General features: G+C 31.2%; 1 protein-coding gene across 3 annotated transcripts; it reads right to left on the bottom strand.

Moving 5' to 3' along the window:
• Positions 1-1860: 1860 nt before the first annotated feature.
• Positions 1861-24624, bottom strand: LOC107453395 (solute carrier family 35 member G1-like). 3 transcript variants are annotated; one of them, XM_016070216.5, is made up of 3 exons: positions 24318-24624; positions 12479-12768; positions 1861-3002 (listed from the first exon to the last, which is right to left on the bottom strand). In XM_016070216.5, exon 3 carries the CDS (start codon positions 2898-2900, stop codon positions 1980-1982), a length of 921 nt encoding a protein of 306 aa, XP_015925702.3. In that variant the 5' UTR covers positions 2901-3002; positions 12479-12768; positions 24318-24624; the 3' UTR covers positions 1861-1979. The 3 variants fall into 3 exon arrangements, with proteins under 3 accessions (XP_015925702.3, XP_087013567.1, XP_042911072.2); XM_087157441.1 differs by lacking the exon at positions 12479-12768; XM_043055138.3 differs by lacking the exons at positions 1861-3002; positions 12479-12768 and adding an exon at positions 16477-21780 and having other exon boundaries at positions 24318-24620.
• Between the last annotated feature and the right edge of the window lie 349 nt (positions 24625-24973).

Consider the following 24973-nt stretch of genomic DNA (forward strand, 5'->3'; position numbering starts at 1 on the left):
TTTAATATTTTCGCTTACCAAAAGGCGGATATCTTAAACACTATTTTTGCTTTCATCTCATTGTGCATGAAGCTGATCGTTAAGTTCCAAATCATTTAACAGATATCTTTAACTGAAACTTATAACAGTATATTAATGTTATTTGCACAAAAATAATAAACGGTTAAATTATTTAGAAAGGGGTGCTCTAGCACCCCTTTCTAGACAATTTTATCGTATATATATATATATATATATATATATATATACAATCAAACCTCGCTATAGTGAACCTTCAAGGGACCGAAATTTTGGTTCACTACATCCGTTACGCAGGCAATTTAACTAATGGTTCCCAAACTCCTCCCTTTTATTACACAGTATTCAAATAAATGACTGAAAAATATTATGTAGCAGCAAAAAATGTGTTATTTTTCATTACTCTTCGTCTTGCGTGTAAAAAAAAAGAAGTAATTTTTAGTTGATGAGCAATCCTCAACATCAGATATGAAGACACTTCCTGATTCTCAGATAATTTTTCCTGAATTTCTGTTATTCCGCTTTATAAACCTGTCTAAGTTGCCATTCGAGCTCATAAAAATAGTCTCATGAAATCGCTTAACAATTTCTTCGACATTTGTCCAGATACTGGAAGATTGCGGCTTCTTCAAATGGTGAACCATTTCAGTAATGCTTATTCAGCATCCTTGTGATCTGCTTTTCTCAACTTTTTTCTGCCATCTAAATTTTTTTCATGTACAGAAATTATTAATAGCCTATTTTTCCATATGTTACAAACTGCAGATTTGGATAGTTAATATTCCCTGCAAATATCAACTTGATTGCATCCATTTTCAATTTTTCTGATTATGCCTATTTTATCATCAATGGAGAACGTTTTACGTTTACTGGTCGCCATAGTTAAATTTGAGACATAAAAGTTTGCAGACTTTTTTTAACTGAACTGAGAGCAAAAAAGAATTGAAATGAGCACCTTATCAACACATATTAGTGTCCAACCCTTTGAGCAATAACGAATAATTACTCATTCCCTCTGACAGAAAATGTATATTGATCCCACTGACACCTTACAGGTGCATCATCTGTTTGAGTTGGAAACATTTGCTTGGTTTGTTTAGGGATTGGAATGTGAGATAAAAGAAGCAAACAAGAAAAAATGCTGATCACTGCATTCCCCTCTATAGATGGTTTTAAACATTGGTATATGTATTTATTTTGAAGTAGAAATTTCAAAATTATTTTAAAAAAAATGAAGAAAAAAATCAGTCGAAGACAGTAAAAAGTTCATTATATCCAACTTCCTCACTTTTTTGGTTCACTATATCCACAAAAAATAACATTATATGTGTATAGCAAGGCACGGGACCGAAAATTTCGTTCACTATATCCGGGAGTTCACTATAGCGGGGTTTGCCTATATATATATATATATATATATATATATATATATGTTGTATTTCATCTTCTAATATTTCCTTCAAATATACATAATTACTTAATAGTAGTAAAAATATACAAATTTTTAATTCATTTTAAACTTGGTATTTTTAAATGACAGAATACAAAATTTCAAGGGAATCGTCCAATAGTTTTCAAGCAATAGAATAGTTAGAAATAATATTCCCTTACTTGAAACAATAGAACAGAACAATTCAAGTAATAGAAAGAATTGTTTTCAAGCAATAAAAATATCAAAAAGTCGTATTTAGAAATATATATCTTATACTATTTAAAGTGTTTCAGTCAGATTCGTCATTTAAAATTACAAAATTAAAAATAATATACGAGTAATTCGTGTTGTAATATTTCTAATCAAACACTTCAAGTTGCAAAATAAGCTATCATGAAAATCCAATAACATATACTAAAAATTGATTTTAATGAATATCTAACAAATGACACAACCTGAAACTGATCATTATTCAATACAGAATTTTATCAAGAAGCAGTTTCATAAGTATGACTCTTTTTCACTATTTTTAAGAGTCTTTTGGCATAGCAGGAATGCATTTTTTCATTCCAACGATGAGAAACGAAAGTCCTACCAGTGCTGCACCAATTGTACTATATATGTCAGGAATATCACAAAAAAGAAATGTCTGTAACAAAAGCGATGAAATTATGTTTGAAGCCGCTCTGACAGTTGACACCGGGCTGACCAACTCATACTGAAAAGCTATAACTAATAACGTCTGCGACGCATAACTTGCGAAGCCAAAAAGAATCACGTACAGTTTTTGCAAACCGCATTCGTGCCATCTGAAATGACCAAATATTGATGCAAAAACTCCAGTCCAAATGGCAGACATCCAGTTACTATTGAATGTGACAACGGCATGATTAACAGTTTTTAATTTTCTAGTAATAATTACCTGTCCCGCAGTAAACACTAGGGATAATATTGCAGCTGCAATTCCATACAAGAATTCATTTGAATATGAAAAACTATCGTCGAACAAGTAGGGTGGCACTTGTGCTGTAAATATAATTGCAATTATTGTGAGAGTTGTCGTAATGTATAGTAATAAACCACAAGGCTCGCCTAAAAGAATGTTTGCTGCGACAGCGAAAAAAGCTGGTCTTGTGGATCGAATGATAATTGACACTCCTATTGGTAAATATTCATAAGAAATGAAGGTTAAAAATGTACTAATAGAACCACATATGCTTTGGACCAGAAGGAACATGCGAGCACTTTTAGGTCCGAAAATATTTTCTGCACTTTTAACTGTTTCTGGAAGGGAAAATGCTGCAATGGCTATAAAATGGTATGTGGTCATTTGACCAGCATGGAGATCTTCAAGAAGTTGTGAGTTTGCTACAGCAACTGAGTGGAGAATTCCAGAAAGCATCGAGAGTATTAAACCTTTAAAACTCGAGATGTTTATCATGTCTACCATTCTCCATACTCAATTCCGGATTCCAGAAACTTCATTCTTATTGATTCCTCTTATATCCTTTTATCAAATATTATTCCTTTTCTTTGTGGCAAATGAAGGAATCTAAAACAATGGAAAAAACATTTTGTTAAACCCACTATCCATATCTTAAAAAGCTGTTCCTCGGAAACTTGAGGAAAAATAACATACATATTATGTATTCTTTTTCAATTTCATTTTACTGAGAAACGTTATTCAGCTTATATTTAGTTCATGTCTGTAACGAAAATATATTCAGGATTATAGTATATCCCGTCTTGACCTGCGAATTTAACTATTTGGTATAAATACCTTTTCTTAAGTTAAATGAAGATTTAATGTTTTTTTATTTTCAATGGCAGGGCATAAACAAGAAATAACACAGAAAACAAATGCAAAGACAAAACAGGTGAATAAATAAACTAGACAGAATGACCGAAGTCATTGCCCTAAAAGTTCTCTGGCTTGCCAATAGAGCGACGATTCAGAGCCGGAATGCAATGCAGCACAGCGGCGGAGGTGGATCCTATTCATGGGCTCTGCCAAGTTGCAGAGCGGACAGTCAGGTGAATTTAGAATACCGATGAAGATTTAATGTTAAAACGCTAAAAAAAAAATTCATTCTTCAAATTAAATGTTTTAAAAATAATTTGTAGTTTTTATTTGGTTAAAAAGTTCATAAATGCTAATAAGTTTAATTTGTTTAGTCAATCATTTATGGCTATTATGGGAGCTGCAGTAATGGACTAGTTAGTTTGATTAATTGATGCCAAACAAAAATCCACATTAAGGACAAAATTGATTAATAAAGGTTATTGTTTTAGGAAAAAATTATGTATATTGCATTGTAGTAATTTAATGACATTTAAATTAGTGCTGTGCAAGTACTAACCAAGAACCATGGATACACTATAAAAACATTCAGTGTATCTCAACATAAAAGTGGTGGTAACAACTTTACATCAAAGTGGTGCAATGAAACACCACAGATAACTCTTGGTTCACGGTGTTTCACTGCACCAAGTATAGTTCATGGTGTAGTCAAACACCAAGAATGTTACACGACTTTTACACGAGTTCATGTAAAGTAGCTGCCACCATTTTGGTATTCCTTAACGCTAAAGTTAATAGTAAAAACAAAATGATACCCATGCAAGTCTATAAAGTTATTTTCAAGGTACAATTTAAAGAAAGAACAGTTAGCTTTGTAAACATAATCACACTAATTTCTAAAATATAATTAGTTTGTAAATCAAAAACATGCACATAACACAGAGAGAATGTTAAGAGGCATTCGAAATAGGCTTAACAAAACGGAAACAGATAGAGATTATACAGTGTGATATCATTTAATACAGTTCTCAGAGATTTAGAAATTAAAATATAATTGTGGCTGAAATGCCAAGGTTAACAGAGCTGTAGTGCCAAGAAGAAGAAATGTATTAAATGGTTATATAATATTTAAATTCCGCACTGTTAAGGTCATTCGAATTCGTCTTAATATTCCGTATGTGCTATGAGTACGATTTGTTTGCTTGACCAATTATGTTTTAAAATTTTCACAATTATTTTAGGAATGTTAAAAAATAAATCTAAATAATTAAATCGTAACTAAGTTTTAATTTCTATAAAAATACCGAATTATTAAATAAATAGATAGATAGATAGATAGAAAAAAAATTCTGTTATATTATTAAATCTAATTTTAAGTAAAATACCTTTAACCTGATCATACATAAAATCACATTACATTAAAGAAATATACAACTTGAAATTTAAACTTACTTAGTGTCTTAAGATTTGGTGAAAATTTTAACAGAGCATAAGTCGGATTATTAGAAAATCCCAGAGTCAAACATTTCAACTGTAGTCTCTATGCGAGTGCCCGAATGAATTTAAAGACTGATTTGAGACGTCTTTCAATTAGTTGGCCACCTGTCTTATCAGAACTGGTCAAAAGTATTGAAAGTCTTGCGGCCTTGCGGAATTTTGTTTCTAATGTAAATTTGTAAATTTTTTCTCCTTTTGTTTTTTACTTACAACTGTAAGCCTCATGCTATACTTTGTGGTGCATGAGGAGTTTTAAGTCGTTTAAATTAAAAAAAAAAAAAAAAAACATTTCAACTGCCGACTTCACAGTTATGATTAAAACATCCAATTAATATTTTGAACCAGAGGTTATTAATTAGAGAGACAGGATTGTTTGCAAAAATTTAGTTTCAATGGTATATGTCAACTTGTTGTTTTTAATTTACTGACCTTTAATGTGACATTCGTAATCGCACCTGTAAGAACTTAATACACTATGCACCGTTTTATAACAGAATTTAAAACAAAATAATTTCTTCTTTTAAATTACTACCACACTCTCTTTTCCGAAAAACAAAATAAAACAACAGACAGATTTTGCAATGTTTGTGGTGACACTGTAAAGAATTTATATAGACCATATTGATAAATTATAATGGGATATTTTTCTTTCGAATATGGCAGTGTCATTGTTTTCATGAAACTTGGAACCATATCAGTGATCAAAATCTCAAGTAAAAACTTCGTGAATAAACTACATGTTTATTGTGTCATGTGATGTTCAGGAAATTTGCCTTGTCATAAAAACTATTAGGTATGCTCTCTCTCTGCACGTAAACTATTCTTGTTCTTTATATCCTCTCCCTTTTTCAAAATACTTTTTCTTAACAAGATGGCCGCCATTTCGAAAAATATTTAGATGAATTATTATTATTTAAACAAAAGTGGTAACAATTACATGTATATATATATATATATATATATATATATATATATATATATATATATATATATATATATATATATATATATATATATATATATATATATATATATATATATATATATATATATATATATATATATATATATATATATATATATATATATATATATATATATGCATATATATATATGCATATATATATATATATATATCTATATCTATGCATATATATATATATATATATATATATATATATATATATATATATGCATATATGCATATATATATATATATATATATATATATATATATATATATATATATATATATCTATGCATATATATATATATATATATATATATATATATATATATATATCTATGCATATATATATATATATATATATATATATATATATATATATATATATATATATATATATATATATATATATATATATATATATATATATATATATATAAATATGTATATATATATATATATATATATATATATATATATATATATATATATATATATATATATATATATATATATATATATATATATATATATAAGCTAAAAAATTGAGAAAATATGGAAAAAAATAAAAAATAATGACAAGAGAAGAAAATTAATTACTTTGGATTCCAAAGATTGTTTTCCAAATTTTAATAATTTTTTTTTTTTTTTGAGGTATTAAAAATTATGTTTTTTAAATACTTTTAAAAAATTATTGTAATTAATTTTCTTCTCTTGTCATTATTTTTTATTTTTTTCCATATTTTCTCAATTTTTTAGCTTATTTTATGAGTTCTATATACTTGCAGCTTATGCGCAGTTAATAAAACTTATTAATTATTTTCTTTTTTCTCTTGTTTTTATTGTGCTATTTATATATATATATATATATATATATATATATATATATATATATATATATATATATATATATATATATATATATATATATATATATATATATATATATATATATATATATATATATATATATATATATATATATATATATATATATATATATATATATATATATATATATACAGGAAAGATCACCTCCTTGTAATGATCTGCTCTATTTAGAACCTCTTTTGGGAGGCATGGAATTTTTTCCATAGACTTTTCGTTGAAGAAAACCTTTAGGAAAGACCCTCAAACCCTATCCCTGTGACCGGGAAAACCTGTGCACCAGAGGCAAAAAAGGTCAAATAAGAAAAAACGAAAATTTTTTAACAAAACAAAAAACTAGATTAAAATGTATTCAAGCTGTTGTTTTAAATTATTAACGATTCAGTTTTATCAAATATTTTAAAGATAGTATCATTGATTGGCCGGCCAGGTAACTGAACGGTTAGCGCGCCTGACTGCGAAGCCAATGGCTGCGAGTTCGAATCCCGCTCTGGGCATAGATGTTTCTCTCTCAAGTGTCCTCTGTTGTGTGCGATGTGTGAATGTGGCCACCCTATAAACGGGTTTGTGGCAGTGTGGCGTGGGTAATGTTGCTCGCCTCCGTGACTTTGAATCACGGGTGCCCACTGGATAACGTGAAATGAGTAACAATTCCGGCATCTTCTAAGGCGAAGAATAATGTTCAGTACCTGCCATTTAAAAGAAAAAAAAAGCATCATTGATTGATGTATGCTAACGTATAGCTCTAATCAAAAAAAGTTTTTTATTGCGCGCTATGTAATAGTTAATTATTTTGCTTTCGTTATGCCGGATTATCTGAATGGTGACCTTGATCGTGGTTGCGTAAGTGAATGACGGCACCTAATTAGTATTCCCAGAGTTACCTGAAACTACGCGTTCATTTTGTTTACAGTTATGTTTTCAAAATTGTAAATAATTTTATATCAGTGGTAATTGAACACCAGCAAGTAACGTCATCATAAGTAAATCGTGGCATTTGTTGGCTCAGAAGCCAATCAGATTCGACATAAGAGCATGACGTAGCTTACAGGTATCCAATTAAAGCTGATTTAAACCACGTGTTTAGACATGATCATTTCACTTCTTCTGGAGTTACAAGCAAAAAATAAATAAATAAAGTAATAAGTTTTGTACTGATAAAGCAAAATTAATAGAGAAATGGTACTAATTCGTTTAAGAGAACGCAAGAAATCAGCATACTATTATTGTCATCAATGCTTAATTAATTCTGATAATATATACCAATTAAAATTTTAAAAAATGAGCTATGTACTAAAAAGCAAACCTGATGAAGAAAATGTATTTCGTCGTTATATGCAACAGTAAAAAGTCGATTTACTTTTATTAACAATATAAACTGCTGTTTGTAGAAAATGCAACACCATGAAGGAATCATCAGAATCAAATGAAATTCGCAGCAAATGTCAATTATAGGATATTATGCAAATTAATAAAGTTTCAGAGCCATCGCGCGTGCGTGGCGCGCGCAGCGCCCTCTGAATTGATGCTGAAAGCGTATAAATAAAGTGCTGTAGCGGGACGTTGAAAATAGTCTATGATTATTTGTTAGTGGCAAACGTTTAGTGAGACCTGAGTATGCCTCCACGACGGAAGAATAAGAAATTCAAGCAACTTACGGAGTTTGAACGAGGGAGGATAATCGGCCTTCGAGAAGGAGGATTTTCCTATCGCGCAATAGCAGCTCGTATGCAGCGGAACAGTTCCACAGTGATGCGAGTTTGGAAGCAGTGGACCGACGAGCACCGAACAACTCGAAAAACAGGCACTGGACGACAGAAGGTGACGTCAGAGCGCGATGATCGACACCTGCTCCGCATGGCGGTGAATGATCGCACAGCTTCCTCCAGGCAGCTGGCAGCACATTGGTCTACTGCTACAGGTGTACAATTGTCGGCTTCGTCAATTCGTCGTCGTCTGCTGCGCCGTGGATTGCGTGCAAGGGTGCCATTACACAGGATTCCCCTCACGGCGGATCATCGACGGCTGCGTCGGCAGTGGGCTCTTGAGCACAGAGACTGGCGAGCTGATTGGCACCAAGTTGTCTTTTCAGATGAATCACGCTTCAATTTGTGGACCCATGATGGCCGTGTTCGTGTTAGACGTTATGCCGGTCAACGCTGCCTTCCTGAGTGTATTATTGAACGACATAGTGGTCGAACACCCGGAGTTATGGTCTGGGGTGCGATTTCGTATCATGGACGATCCAATTTGATACGAATTGAGGGTAATCTCAATAGCAACAGATACGTCCGTGAAGTGCTACAGCCCGAAGTTGTTCCTTTCCTTCAAGGCATCCCTGGAGCTATCTTTCAGCAGGATAATGCACGCCCACATGTTGCGCGGACTGTTAGAGACTTCTGTTCAGCACAACGCATGCAACTTCTTCCTTGGCCTGCTTATTCGCCGGATATGTCGCCTATTGAGCACGTGTGGGATATGGTTGGTCGGCGTCTCACTCGTGATCTGCGTCCTGCAGTTTCCAAAGATGAACTTTGGTTGCGCATACAAGCGATATGGAATTCTCTTCCTCAAGCAGATATTCAACATCTGTTTGACTCCATGCCACGTCGTATAGCAGCACTTATTGCAGCGCGTGGTGGCTGCACCAAATACTGATTTCGGACGCTTAATTTGTTTCTTTTGTTTTGAAAATTTCATCATTTATTTGTATCAGTACAAGTCGTTTCTGCATTAAATTTCATTTGATTCTGATGATTCTTTCATGGTGTTGCATTTTCTACAAACAGCAGTTTAGATACTCTATTTTGGTTAAACGGCCAGGATAGCCTGACTGATAAGGCGTTGGTCTCACTTACGTCAGGTCATGATTTCGATCTCCGTCGGCGGAAGACATCCCATGTACAACATGGGGACTGGTACTAAATCTGTCGGGGTCACAAATTTCCATAACCATGAATATCTCTTTGGGTACTGAATCGGAGATTGATCGTACTGTGGTTCTGGTCAAAATTACGATCTATAGATGGATAGTGTGTGAATGTATCCTCCTTCTGAAACGGGATGTTGCATCCGGATCATCCTCGGGGATATTTCCCAGACCGTATAACAATAGCCCATTGTGCAGCTCCAGCTCCAGTACGATGTAAATAAATGTACCAGTACCAGCTGTTTTGGTAAGAAGCACGATTACTCATAAATAATCCTTTTCTCATAAAATTACAAAGTAATTTTATGAATAAATTCCTTGCCTATCACACCTTCACTAACACCGTGCGTTTTTTATGCTAGATAGTGAGAAAATAGGGTTTTTACGGCCCCTCGCAGATCTAAGTAAAGGAGAGAGTAGCTTGATTGTTGCAAATTTTATAAATCGAACCTCGAGCATTAGCATTATGCCAGGTGATTTCGAATAAAATCATCCATTAGTTTAGTGAGATGAACTTCTAAATGCATATTTTGCTTAACCCCTTGCCAGTGTCGTTCGAATCCAGTTCGGGCTACAACAACTTGCAGTATTTGTGATGCCCGAACTGACTTGGGGCAGGAGAAAAATAACGTTTTTCTTAATGTCATAACGGTTTAATTAACGTAAGCCAGATCTGAGTTGGTTTCTACTTTAGGATACCTAATTCACTATTTTCCTAATAGATGGCTATAGTGGTCGAAGTTTTACACCGATAACGACTTCGGTCAAGGGAGGGGAAATGTGGGTTTGCAGTACCGTGTTTTGGAATATACCAAACCATAAAAGATTTGTAAAATTTATGAATTGAAAATCAGATTGCTGTGTTTTTATATTATATTATACTTGTTATGTTATATTTAGCTTCAAACTTTTGTTTAATTTGCTCGAATTGAAAAAGTTGTGTGTGTAATCCATTACTTTCTTATGTGTATGTAAAAATTATAAATATAGTTACTGCATTTAAAATTTTATTTTTGTAATAAAAAAATAGTGCGTGGAGTCCCTCCGCGTGGAAGAAGTTAAACTTCGCAACCTGCGACGTTAATTGTAGAAGAATCAGCAGTCGTAGAAGGATTCAACGACTCTTTTTCCTGCTCCGCTCGCTTCTGTGCTCTGTAATCACGGTAATATTGTGCATTTTTCCCTCGTGAACCTCTTGAACCAGTGGAAGTGCTTGTGGTTGCCTCATCGTCTCGCCCTGGAAAATGTATTTGTATTAATAATGTATGTGAATGCGTCATAATGTAATTTCAGAAGAGAAACAATCAATTGATATTCACAAAAGACGTACCATGACATAACCTTAAATCCGTCGCATTGTCCGTGGGATTGTTTTCACTCATTTTTTACAATTGTTATCCACTAAATTTGAAAATAAAAAATACTACCCTATTAAATTATATGTGTATCAAATCAAACTAAAAATTTTTTTATAGAAAAACAATACTTTTATGACTTTTATTATTTTTATGATAGTGAGAACCAAAACAATATGGAAATGAATGAGGAAAAACTGGATCCTACCACGTGATTTCCCGGCCAATAAAAATGTAACGTTAGACATTTAACGCAACCTTGTTGGAAGTCGCATAAGAAGTATAACTTCAAAAAACATTTTCTAACTTTTATAATAGTATTAAGAACGAAATTAAACAGTCAAAAAAAATTTCCATTTTTGGTCCATTTTTCTAAAATATCTGTCACTGTTAAGGGGTTAATCTAATAACTTAAAGTTGCATCTAAACTTAGTTATACATAAACAATGTAATCACCTTATAAACTCATGAAGGAATTAAGGTCCTACTATGACGTCAGAAGTGGAGAGCAAGTCTTCCGGTAATGTTTGATATTTTTTCCTAGATTGCAAAATGAATAGATCACCAATAAAGTTCTTTTTTGTACTAGAGAAGTGATGGGTAAAGCTGATGATTTATATAAATAAACTAACATATTTCTTTATTGTTCTGGAACGTATGTAAGTTTGTATGTATGTCCCTTATAGGAATCAACAATTCTGAGCCAATTCGCTTTAAATTTGGAGTACATACGTTCGAAGACAGGGCAGACATAAGAGGCTACTCTTTCTGACCATCGGTAATCCTAGTGTCTACCACTGGCGATATTTTTTGAGCAAACAGTACTTGAATTTATCGGTCATCACTGGCATCCAAACATCAGCATCATGTAAAGTGAGTTTTATGCATCCTAAGCCGACCCAATTAACCTTTCTTTGCAAATAGAAAACCAAATTGAGTTGCCTAAAAAATTTATCCTTCCGTCAATTATTGTGGAATTCGGTAAATATCAGTTCGATTTCCATCATAAGTGGTTTATTTAATTTATAGATATTAATCTTGCAGATCTAAAGATTTATAAAACCAAATAAATGATTGGATCAGGAATGTAGATACCTATTGCAAATGTTCCGGTTTGTTTAATCGCTGCACTTTGTTAAAATGTTTATTAATTCAAATACCTAAACAGGCTTGTATACCCAATGCATCAGCTTATAAACTCCTCTAATGAAGATCAGCTTATAAACTCTTATTAAGTTCAACGACACTTAGAACAAATTAGAGAAGGCAGCATAAAGTTAATCTAGGTTCACTATGAAATTCGAAGCGTTTGGTGGTAGGGTAACACCAATAAACCACGGAGGTCCCTACACAATGTAACGGATGTTTCCAAGCAAGCAATGCAAATTATGCTTACAATTTTTTTTAATACTTAAATGCAATCCGAAGTTTTGTAACCTGTAAAGCTTTTTTTAAACTTTTCTTTAAACCGCTTAAGAAATTTCGGTAAGTATCGGTCTCGTTGTTTCCTTAAGAGCTCGTGATATACAAATTACATTCGCTTTTCGCTTGAATTAAAGAAACATGGCTGAGCATATTTAAATGCACTTACGTTCAGCACTCTTCCAGTTGAGTTAGGGGACTTCTCTGGCTGGCAGACTGGTATTGCCCACGAAACGCGGTGCGAAGCGTGGAGGTAGAGGGCTCGAATCCCACTGTTACCCAGCATGTAACTTCGTTCTATCTTCGTTCTGTAATTCGTTCGTATAGCGAAGATACATACAGGGTAACAACGGGATTCGAACTCGCTAACTCCACTACTGTGGATGTATCTTCATGATGTCCTTCTCTATATCTGTCCTACTTGGCGAGGGTTAATAAGCCTTAATTCAGCTCACAAGTCTGCAAATGTATACAATACTAATAAACCAATCAATACCAAACCAAGCCAGTTTAGTTATTCGTTATAATAAAAATGGGATGATAAACAATAAATTCTTGATATAACAGGTATGACATTTTGCTGATTAATAATCATATGTGCTTCGTTGCTAGAATTATTTATCACGATTTAAAATATTGTATGAAATTTGTTAGTTTTCAACAAATATTACAACTCACTATAGTAATAATATATATGCTTTCTATACCATTACTGTATTATGAAATCGTATATATAGTAATTTGTGTTTGTTTAATTTGTATTATATACTTTGGATCATCATATGTTATACCTCGAACCATAGGATAGCGTTATATAATACTCATTTTAAATTCTTGTCTTCCCAATTTAAAAGTTCGGATATTCAATCCATGCGTTTAAAACTTACTTTTAAGGAAGTTTTCAAGTATCGTGCATTTTTTAAAATATTGGCAGACTCCACTCGTCGCTATCAGCAGTAACCTATCAATCATCTTTGTTATTTTCCGTTTAAAGTTGATACTTTTTTTTAAAAAAGAATATTTGCTTATGAGCGATATAATTATAATTAATAAAAATATTATAAAGTAAACAGTAAGTAAAGTATTTCATTAATATTGTCAATGGTTAAAAAAAACGAATGATTAACGGGATTTGAAAAAAATAATAATTTGCTCTTCAAATAAATTTATTTAAACACAGAAATATAGAAAATGTGGCACAATAAGAAGTTAAAGATGATAAATATTTTTACAAGTTAACAATTTATATGAATGACCTTGTATTGTATAGCAGAGTTAGAAACTGGGCAATTCCATGCTCCGTCCAAAACATGTCTTGCTTAGTAGCAAAATTCCAAGAAATGTTTATCTTTGTAAGTGTCATGAAAAGTTCGGATTGACTAAGGAAGCCTTCAGCAAAATTCGTAATGTTCCATCATTCGAAATGTATTTTATGTTTAGAAAAAAACAAATGAGTGCGAGTATCTAGAACAGATGAGTGGAGTGTCTATTCTATTCTCAAAAGCTCCACAGATTAAAAACATTAAGATAATCTACCATTTAAAAGTACAAGAAGGCATACCAGAAGGGTTTTTTTAGTGAAAGATTTTGAAAAAGAAAATGATGAATCCAAGATAAAAGCTAGGGGTTGATATATAGTTAGATACGAAGACATGTTATATCCTGGTGTGGTAATGTCTGTTGAAGAGCAAGAATTTAAAGTCAATGTAATGGCTGCTGTAGGAATCTATTGTAAATAGCCAGAAAAAAGAAATGAAATATTCTACCAGAAGGAAAACATGGTGAAAAGAATTGAGCCCCCTGTACTAGTTAATAACAGAAAACTTTATAAGTTTGCAGTTATGTGTGAATCAAAAGTATCTGAATTTACTTCATGTACACTTTTTCTCCCTTGCACTATACTGTTTAAATATCTTAATTTGCATTTGCACATTATTGGAATAAAAGTTTGATACAAAGTGAATTTCGTAACGTAAGTTTCATTTAAAAAATTATATTTAATTTAACTTTTGAAATAAAATTTTAAATCTAGGCATAAGAAATATTTAAACATGTCAGAAGAATGATACATAAAATCTTAATCATATAACATTTGTATAAGAACAGAATTTTGCCTTCAAGCATATTGCAAATTTTTGCCATTCCTTTCTCGGTAGCGTAAGTTACCATACTAATTTTAGGTTTTTACACTGTTTAAATTAAAAAATATTAATTATTTTAATTAGATTCCTTTTGGTTTTGATTGTGATTTTTAGAAATCACCTTATTTTAAAATGTGTATTAGCATTATTCGTTTGCTTTTAAGTTCTCAGTGCAATAAAGTTTATGTGAATGTAACGTAAGTTACCGTGGAATAGCCCAACTGTTATTCCCTCTCTTGAGGCTTTTATATTTTTATAAAATTTCGATATAAATATGATGATTTATAACTGGCGACATATAATACCCTTAAAGATCTCAATAAAGAGACCCTTTTGATGGCAATAAATAAATAATCATTTTTTTTCTTTAAAAAAATGTTAAAAAAAAACATGGAAAAAGCATTTTTACTGCAAACAACTTTCGAATAAATTGGAATTTCAAAACAAAAACTCGTATTAAGTTTATAATTAAAAATGGCTCTTTCAGAACGTAAAATTTCAATTCTGAAGTAGCATTTCTAAATCTTGTGGCTGAGAGGTAGCTCTTCACAATCCAGTGCCACAGGTCTGGGGTTCAATCCTCGGACCGGGTAGGGTAGACCAATGTTCCATCCCTTCAGTGCGTCGATAAAATAAGTACCAAGCACACTTGGGGTTCTTACCGAACCAGAACATCTATTCCAGTATCCGTAGCCCAAGATAAAAAAAAACTGGGATGGGCACAGAAGGCTTTGGCCCTTCATAGGCTGTCGTGCTACTGAGTCATAGTTGCATCTCAACGGCTACTAGATCGGTCAAAATATTTTTATTCCAAGTTTATAATTAAAAATTCTAAAACTAATAATTGAGCACATGTTTTCAAATGAACCTTTTTTTTGTTTTATTAAGTCTGGTAAGAAGTTATTTTACTAAAATTGGTAATTTATCTAATAAAGAATCACACTTCTATTCTTATATATCGTAATTTTGCTTTTTAAATTTTGTACTGAGATGTTTTAATCAGATAAAAAAGCAACAGGTCGTCTAAGAGTTTTTTTTATTCTCGAGACTGGTCGAAATGCGTGTTTAAGAAAATGAAGTCGGCACTAAAAATGCGTGTTTAAGAAATGGATGCGGCGCTGAAAATGAATATTTATGAAAATAAACATAGCAAAGAATTCATCTTTTCAATTTTCAACCGGAATTTAATAATAGACAAAGAATTTTTTACTTTTTTTTAAAAATCAAACCATAATCATTACGGAGCAAAGTTCCGAACGCAATTTTCCAATCCAGCAGCCCTTAAGTTTGGCATTTTTTTCAAATAAGTTCATGTAAAAAATTTAAAAAGAAATAACAGCTTGTATGCGGCGAACTAGAGTCAAGATAAAAGTCTCCAAAAAAGCAAGTGAGTTGTTAAAGGCTGTTGGATTGTAAATTAGTGTCCCGGACTTCGGAATCGGTCGGTTGAGTGTATTACAGATTTAACATTTCCAGTGATACTTTCGCATTCTAAATACGAAACGCTAAAATGATGGGTTTTTCAAATGTAAACTTGTACAATGCAAATTTAATACCACCATTCGCAGGACCCGTAACAATCTTGAAAATACAACTGTTAACTTTTAAAGTTTTTTGTCTTCAAAAAAATACTTTCTTTAAAAAAAATGTACTAATTGATTCAGGCAAATGGACGGCATTACATTACGAATTTATTCTGATCCATTAGTAAATTCTTAAAACAAATTTTTTTTCAGAGAAATGTTTAGAATTAAATATTTACCAACAAACAACTGTTTAAAGTGTCAAAAATTTTATAGTGAATACATATCATCCAAAATATCGAATTTCTTTTTTATTGTTTTGATGACAAATCAAGTTTATTTCTAAACGTGGCGTTAAAGATTTATAACGTACAAAAAAAAAAATTCTTGACACAAAGTATCTTTTTAACTATCTCCTTGCTGACAGAATAAGAAACGTTACATCTGAATAGCTTTTGATTTCGTCAGATATTCACTTATTATTATTGATTTGCGAGATTGACCTGAATGTACCAATTAGAAAAATATACGATATTTTAAATTAAAAATATTTTTAAGTTTAATCATGTAGAAAACGAACTGTAACTTGAGAAGGTGTTTCAAACTTAGGTAATTGATCTGTCTTAAAATATATCTAAAAACTTAAAAAATAAGGGCATGAAGAGATCAGGAAAAACAATGGGTAACACGCTTTAAAATTCTGAATAAGGCCAGGAGCCATCCAGGCCTGTCTCGCCTCTAAGGAAGGATTTTTCAAATCGTTATCATTTTGAAAGTCCCTGATAAGACTATAGTAATAACAAAAATATTTAAAAGCACAAAATTTTTTGATGTTTAATTTATCATAATCGCGGTGGCTCAGGGGATAGAATGTTTTTCACCCATGAGGTGATCCAGGTTCGAATCCTGGAGGTGGCTGGTTGGTACAAATTCTGCTCCCGACTCAGACCAACCATAGTGACGTAAATTATCCTCAGTGGTAGACTGATCATGAGTTAGAATCCCTTTGCCGTCGGCATGACCATGGTGATTATCGTGGTTTTCCTCTTCATGTAAAGTAAATGCGGGTTAAGGTAATGCAAAAAAATCCTCCACTAAAGCTAGTTTGCATCATTACTTGATCCAGGTGTTTCCTTTTCCTCTGGGTTGGGCTCAAAATTACAAGGCTATGGTGTTGAACATTGATAGTAGTAAACTCATAATCAGATCGGCTGTTCATCCCCGGTTATAAAACAAAATTTGGAGACTTCATTCGGATTGTTATGTAACTAATTTATCATTCTAAGTTGTTGTAGTTCTAGTTCATTTACGTCGCACTAGAGCTGCACAATGGGCTATTGGCGACGGTCTGGGAAACATCCCTGAGGATGATCCGAAGACACGCCATCACAATTTTGATCCTCTGCGGAGGGGATGGCACCCCCGCTTCGGTAGCCCGACCTGCATGAGAAGTCGAGCACTTAACGAGGTAGAACAGTTTAACGAGGACCAATACCGCACACCCTCGGACCCTACGTAGACTGATCCAAGTGGTCATCTACCCGCACACTGACCGCAGCCAGTGATGTTTGACTTCGGTGATCTGCTGGGAAATCTTAACGATCAGTCCACTGCGGGTCATCATTCTAAGTAAAAATATATTTACAACATCACTAATCTCATATAATGGTAATAGTATCCTAAATGTTTTACACATATATAAAATAGAATATCGTGCAAATGAAGATTCATAACGCTAGCCTTAGGGTAAAGGTGCAATTTAGCTAAAATACTTTGATCTTCAATCATTTGTAAATTTCCTAAGTTTATTGAAATTTAAATTTTATCATCCATAAACAGCCATAAACGAACATCAGCTCTCCAATAAACCACTACTAATGACAGCTTAATAGAAAATCATTCCAAAACTGCTATAGAATCATTAATTTAGTCTCAAACAACAACATGACTTAACCACTTATTGATCTTATTATTTTCAAGAAAACGGCCAAAAAATGCCTACTTTTTTATTCAAGAAAATTATATTAAAAAAAGTGTATGTACTGTATACATTTCTGAAGTTTGAAATTTTCTTAGCTTGAAATTTAAAATTCCATATGTCCCATATGTCCATATGTCGTAAAATTCCATTCCGTATCCCGTATGTCCCATCCAATATTAAAAAATATTTTATCACAGAACACAGACCACGAGTAGTCACAAAGAGCCTAAGTAGTGGAGCTAAGAGTACAAATTACATATCACAAATAATACATCATATATTTGGATAGTGCTGACATCTAGTTTAAAATAAACTAACTATCTCCAGTTACATTAAAAATTGTCTGGTGCAGACTTCTAGTGGATAAAATAAAAAATAAAAAAATACTGGCACAAGAGATGGATATATTAAACCTTTTTGGTTTATTACTTTTGAAAGCACTAGCCCGGAAATATCACAGGCGCGAGAATTAGGAGAGGAAAGCTCACCCCGTGATTTTGACATGAGCAAGAGGGAAAGGGTTAAAAAAATAATGACTTTAAACACTCAGATAAACATTCATTATTTATTTAAATTATGTCATACAGTACTAATGATGATGGTTGAAGAAGATTCTTCAGTAATAGCAATTTTAAAAAAATATTAATAAAATGGTCACAAATAAATGTTGTTCAAATAAACAATGTTGTATATTACTAAAGTAAGACTTCAAATATTTGAAGCTGTTGCGAATCATTTTTTGTAGCTGTAATAAACTAAAGAAGATTTTTGTTTTAAAAACATTTCTTAGAACTTAAGAATTAAAACATTCATCTAGATTCTAGATGATCTTATATATGAAAATTCTGTTTAAATCGTTGTGGACAAAAGTCTCTTTTAATTCTTATTTATTGAAATATAAATACATTACCATTGCTACCACTAGGAAAAAAATATTTTCAGAATCCGTTGTAATAAGAATCCTTGCAATTTCTTATGGTAATGGAAGAATATGCAATATCGACTACGATACGTTTTTTTTTAAAACAATATAATAACTCAAAACTCACAAATAAATATTATTTTTATAAAAAAGAGAATAGTGCAGTATTAATTATGAAAGTAACAGAAAATTGTTCAATAAAACAATAACGTAACGGATAAGCTTTGCAAATTAACATTGTTTTATTTTATTTAACGTACAGCACGCAAAAAAAAAAAAAATAACTTGAATAACTTCTCATCTAATCGATTCTTCATGTAACTCAATCTTAATAGTTTGAAGAAGTTAAGTGATTTCCGTCAAATATGCTAATGAATTAGTGCAGTAGGTATTTCAAATTACAAAATCAGACTCAAAAGCGTATTTTCTTTTAAAATGCATTTTTTCGATGGATTGAATTCCTGATCCTCAAAATAAAGGGGGTAACAGCAGTTTAGGAAGTATGATCCTATTGGTTTGGTCAGAAGAGCTGTCGAATCTTTAAACCGTTCCGCCATATCTGGAGAGTTTTTTAAAACAATCAAAGAACTTTTACCCAGAATTATAATAATTCGTTTACCTGAAGATAATTCCATGCAACAAAAAAAATTATAATAAGAGTTCATTTAATAATTATTGATTACTTAATAATTACTTATTTAACAATAGTAGAAAAAAATTTGAATTGTGAGGTATATAAGTTTTTATATCGTTTTAAACAATATACTATTAAATAATATAATATTAAATAATATAATATTAAATAATATAATATTAAATAATATAATATTAAATAATATAATATTAAATAATATAATATTAAATAATATAATATTAAATAATATAATTTAAAAGGATAAAATTAAAATTTCTGTAAAATCGGTCAATTCATCCCAAGAAATCGAAATTCGAAAACGTCGTGTATTAAATACTTGATTCTTCGAGAACAATTTGACTGCTTTCGTTGACATTTTTATTTTGCTTTTAAAATTTCATCATATGAAATAATCTATAACTTATATACTTTTCAATTCAAAATTTTTCCGATTATTATTAAATAAAGTAGTAAAAACATTTAATGACTACTAAAAAATTATATTTTGCTTAGAATTATCTTGGCATGTACGAATTTCATAATTCCGTTCAAAGGTTTTATGCTTTTCTTTGAAAATTCTAGATATGACAAAATACGCAAAAAATAAAATGATTATTAAGTTATACAAACTTTCAACCGCTCTCCTGACTAAACTATTAGGGCCATATTTCCTAAATTACGGCTACGCCCAACAGTTTGAGGGTCAAGAATACGAATCCGTCGAAAAAAAGGCATGTTTATTCAAAAATAGTACGTACTTGTCTTTGTCGTAACTTAAAATATCGTTTGTACTAACTAATTAGCTTATTGTAGGTCACCTTAAAAACCATTAAAATTGAGTTCTAGTAAGTGAAAACCCGATAATTAGGTGAAAAGTTATTCAAGGTATTCATTTTTTCTTCGCACTGTGCAGTTGATGATGGCAGCAACAGAGAATTATAAAGATATATCTCATATAATTCATAACAATCGCACAAGTGATTTGAGACTAGAAATAAACATTGAATTTTAGTCTACGTTGTTTGAAATAAATCATATTGTGTCGCTAAAATTGTAAGACAGTTGTATAATGGACCTCTTTCGTTTTTCTTAAGAGTATTATTTGAATGGAATCACAAATAATTCCAGAGAAAACAAATATAAGACTTCATATGTATTCCTTTGAATAAACAATAGTTGAGCCAGAGAAGTATTAAGCACCAAGTTTCTAAAAATTTACTTCAAAATCCATTTTAAGTGCTTCAATTTTGGAGAATTATTCGGTAGACTGGACACCCAGTTCCTAATTCCAACCAAAAATATGGATACCATAACTAAGAAAGCTCCTATGATGCTGAAAGTGTCTGGAATTGCTTTAAACAAAAATGTCTGCCATATAAAGGACAATCCTATATCTGACCCAGCCCTGACAGTAGCGACTGGTCCAGCAAATTCGCACTGGAAAGCTCTGATCATCATTGCGTGAGCTAAGTAACTAAATATTCCAAGAATAATTATGTACAGATTCTGCCAACCGCACACATTCCACTTGAAATCACCAAAGATGGCAGTAACAGAAGCTAGTTCAATGATAGCTATGATACCTAAATTGGATAAGATTGTTGCATGGTGAATTTCTTTCGTTTTTCTTAAGAGTATTATTTGAGTAGTATCAAAGATGATTCCCGAGAAAGCAAATATAAGACCCTGTATGTAATCTTTTGAATGAACAATAGGTGAGCCAGAAAAGTAACTGGGTATTTTGGCAGTAAAAATTAAGCCAATTACAGTGAAGAGCACAGATATCGATTGGAATATTCCACATGGTTCCTTTAGGAAAATCCTCGCGGCCACGGTTACAAAGGCAGGAATGCTGAATAAAATCACATTCGCTTCTGCAAGTGGTAAGCGGCGAAAAGCATGATAACTGACCAATATATGCGTTGCCGAACATATACTTCTGATTATTAGTAGCACACGGAAATGTTTAGGCAAAAAGATTGCTTGGCGACATTTGATAACTTCTGGAAGGTTTAAAGATAAAATTGCGATATGGCGATAAAGACACAGTTGTCCAGGATCTAAATTATCGACGTATTTGACTACTACAGCTGTACAGGAGTAAAATACTCCTGAAATTACTGCTAGCAGTAATACTTTGAAAACTTCGAACGTGTTTTTTTCAGTTGTAACTAAGGCTTTGATTTTTTGTTCTAAACTTGGTAGAGCATAGGATTTACTGTTCCACCAGAACATTTGTAAAGATTCTTCCAAAGCCTTTTTTCTGAGATCTGTAAATAAAAAGACTTTTATTGTAATAAATTCAGAAAAACTCTGCGATGAAATGTTTTATTACTTTCATCAAGTAAAGGGGACCTACTTAAAGCTATATTCGTTCTCTGAACTGGCAAATAGCTGCAGCGATATTTATGAGAGTCATGACTAAATAAGGTACAAAAAGAGGTACCTTTGTGATAACTAATATTATTTTTCCTAAGATAGTTTTTTCATATTACATTGTAGGTTGTCCCTAACAAACAAATGCATGTTTTAAGTATTCCTTCACTAAGTATTCTTAAGTATCACTATTAGCACTAGAAAGACTGAACACTGATGTATACCTAGAACGTTTAAAGAGACCAGTCTGGTTCTTCCCAGATTGATTGTGCTTATATCATTTAGAAATCCAAATTCGTAAAACATAATCATAATTAATTTTAAAAACAAATGAGAGACTCGGTCATCAAAATGCTATGATGTTTTACTCGCTTTTATTTACGAAAATATTTGACTAAACGTAATGCTGACTTTTCAACTATGATTTAACATAATTGAGTTTCCTTTTCTTTATAAGTAACAATCGAAGATATGTTGAAATACCTCAGTTTCTTTAAAAAAAGTAAGAGTATCTTTTATCTTTCTAAAATGTACTTTACAACCAAACTTACCTGTGGTTAAGAGGGAACAAATCAAAATATATTCTATGTATAAAGCTTTATGTATGCGTTCCTATTAGACTAACACACGAATGATTACTTAACTTGGACTTAAATTGGATCAAATAATGAAAACTCTGAAATACTTGATACTTTCAGTGAGTTAGTTTTTGAATTACGAACATTTTTACTTAAACTGATCTTGTAGAGTATAACTACTTTATTATATCCGGACACCCTTTTTGAAAAGCCTAGTTGAAGCCTTTCGAAAATTAAGAAAGCAGATACGGCCCTAATTGAATATACTGCATACGAATTTCATTACAGATCTTATAAAAATATATATTGGTAATGATGTAAATCTGTATTGGTACACAATATTTGAATAAGTTTATCCATAAGAAATTTTTTGCGGGTATCTTGATGGGAGATGATGACGAGGATCACGAAGAATAAATATTGTCATATATTAATTAAAATAAGAACTTCCCTGTATTAAAAAGGATATTTTGATAACAAATCAATGCATTTGATAACCATTATTGAATTTTATTTATTCAATAAATATTTAGATTATTTTTTTCATCAAAAAAAATTTAAATGTCAACTTTAAATATGCTTTAAATGTCAACTTAAAATATGCTTTAAATGGTCACTTTAAATGGTAAATGAGTATTGCTAACTTTAAATGGTCATAACAGTAGCTTAAAATAATGAATCAAATTCAATGCCTGTTTTCGAAATATTAAACTGACCATCATCCTCAAGAAACTAAAAAATTGGTAGTTAAATTTCTGTATGAATATTTGAAAACTGCTTTGTCTTAATTAATATTTTTAGAACAAATATCCCTCTCAGGGATTCTATTACAGAGATATTTTTTTTTAAACAGAGAGTAAAAAAGTCAGTTCTCTCATGTTCTTATAGGAATTTTGCTATCAGTTTTTCAGTTTTTTGAAGACGCTAGTCACCATAGAAATAAGCAATTTAAGCTATGTCTATTTAATTCAGGGCAAATTTTTAGCTTTTTCTGAATTTTCAAACGCATATCAAAATTTACTTCCTTTTTTTAAACACGCAACAAAAGATTTCTCAATTATTTTTCAAAAAAAAAAAATAAATAAATAAAAAATAAAAAGAGAAAAAATAACACCTTTTTTTAAATTATTTAATTTATTGATATAAACATCTTTTACTAATATTAACACCTATATTTATATTAACACCTTTTTTTCAAATTATTCTCCTTTATTTTTAATTATTCTGTTTTAAATTATTTAAAAAAATGATCTTTTTTCTTAAAAATTTTGTGTGTTTGTGTTACCTTGTGTGTATTTTAAGAAAAATGTTTTTTTGAAATTGAAAAAATAATTAAGTGCGTGAAACGTTTTCAAATTGGAATTGCGTTGAGAAATGATGTATACCAAAAAAAAAATTAAAAAGTTTTATTTTCTTATTATTCTAAATTAAACTTTTTAATCATTATGTCTCATTGCTTGCGACGCCGTGCTACCATCGTGAAGATCTCGGGTTCTATCCCAGGTCGCGGTTTGAAATCCATGTGAATCAGTAGATATTGCTAACCACACTTCCATCATCATGCCGATGGTCACAAAATTTTTGGATCCCCAATCTGTCTCCTAACAAGTTGCTGCATTATTTTTTACTTTTTAAGATTTTTATTTCTTTTTTACTTTTTTGCTAAGTTGAATCATGTAAATAAAATTATTATATACACTTCAAAACGCTTAGAAAACAAATTATTAATTACCATCTAGGTAAAGGATTTTTTCAAAAAATTGCTCTACGAAATTGAAATTTTGCTTAAACTTTTACGTTGAATAAAATAATAAATTATAATCACACAGTACTATAATTAGAATGTCACTCACCTTTAAGCGCTTTCAACATAAATATGATTCAAAAGTTCTAAAATATTACAGGCTTAAAAGAGTTTTTGTTCGCGTTCAGTACTTGAAAAAATGAGCATTCATTTTGAAATGAAATGTAGCAAAATATTACATCAATACATTTTAAAATGCGAGGAAAAGCAAATTACAACATAGCTGCGTCGTAATTTTATAACACCTGCAGCGTTGGAATCTTCAAATTCACTCGTAAAATTTCCCAAGATAATTTCTAGTTTACAGTAAATGTGGCGTTATTGTTATTGTACTTCATTCGAATTGAGTTTATCGATGAAATTGCGACAAATGAAAATATGACTTGCATGAATGTTTTGGAGATTTTATTTATCAGGATTAAAATTACTTGTTTGGAAAATGATTGATATCGTTAACTTCTTGATTTATGAGAAATATGCATTTTTTTAAGACCTATTTCTGTCATTGTCATTATTAGAGCTTGTTTAAGGAAATAACTGCTGACATTTGCAGAAAATATTTTTAAGCAAAATGAATATGCAAAAAATAAATACCGTCATGTGGGGCTACTTTGTGCAGGATTTCGCAGTTTTTGAACTTTGACATGTAAAAAAAACTATGTTAATTCAAACTTTAGTAAAATTTATGGATATTATATTCATAAC

The sequence above is a fragment of the Parasteatoda tepidariorum genome, chromosome 2 (assembly GCF_982258835.1).
Source record: "Parasteatoda tepidariorum strain Cologne lab strain chromosome 2, Ptep-v5.0, whole genome shotgun sequence".
In the NCBI taxonomy this organism is placed as follows: Eukaryota; Metazoa; Arthropoda; class Arachnida; order Araneae; family Theridiidae; genus Parasteatoda; species Parasteatoda tepidariorum.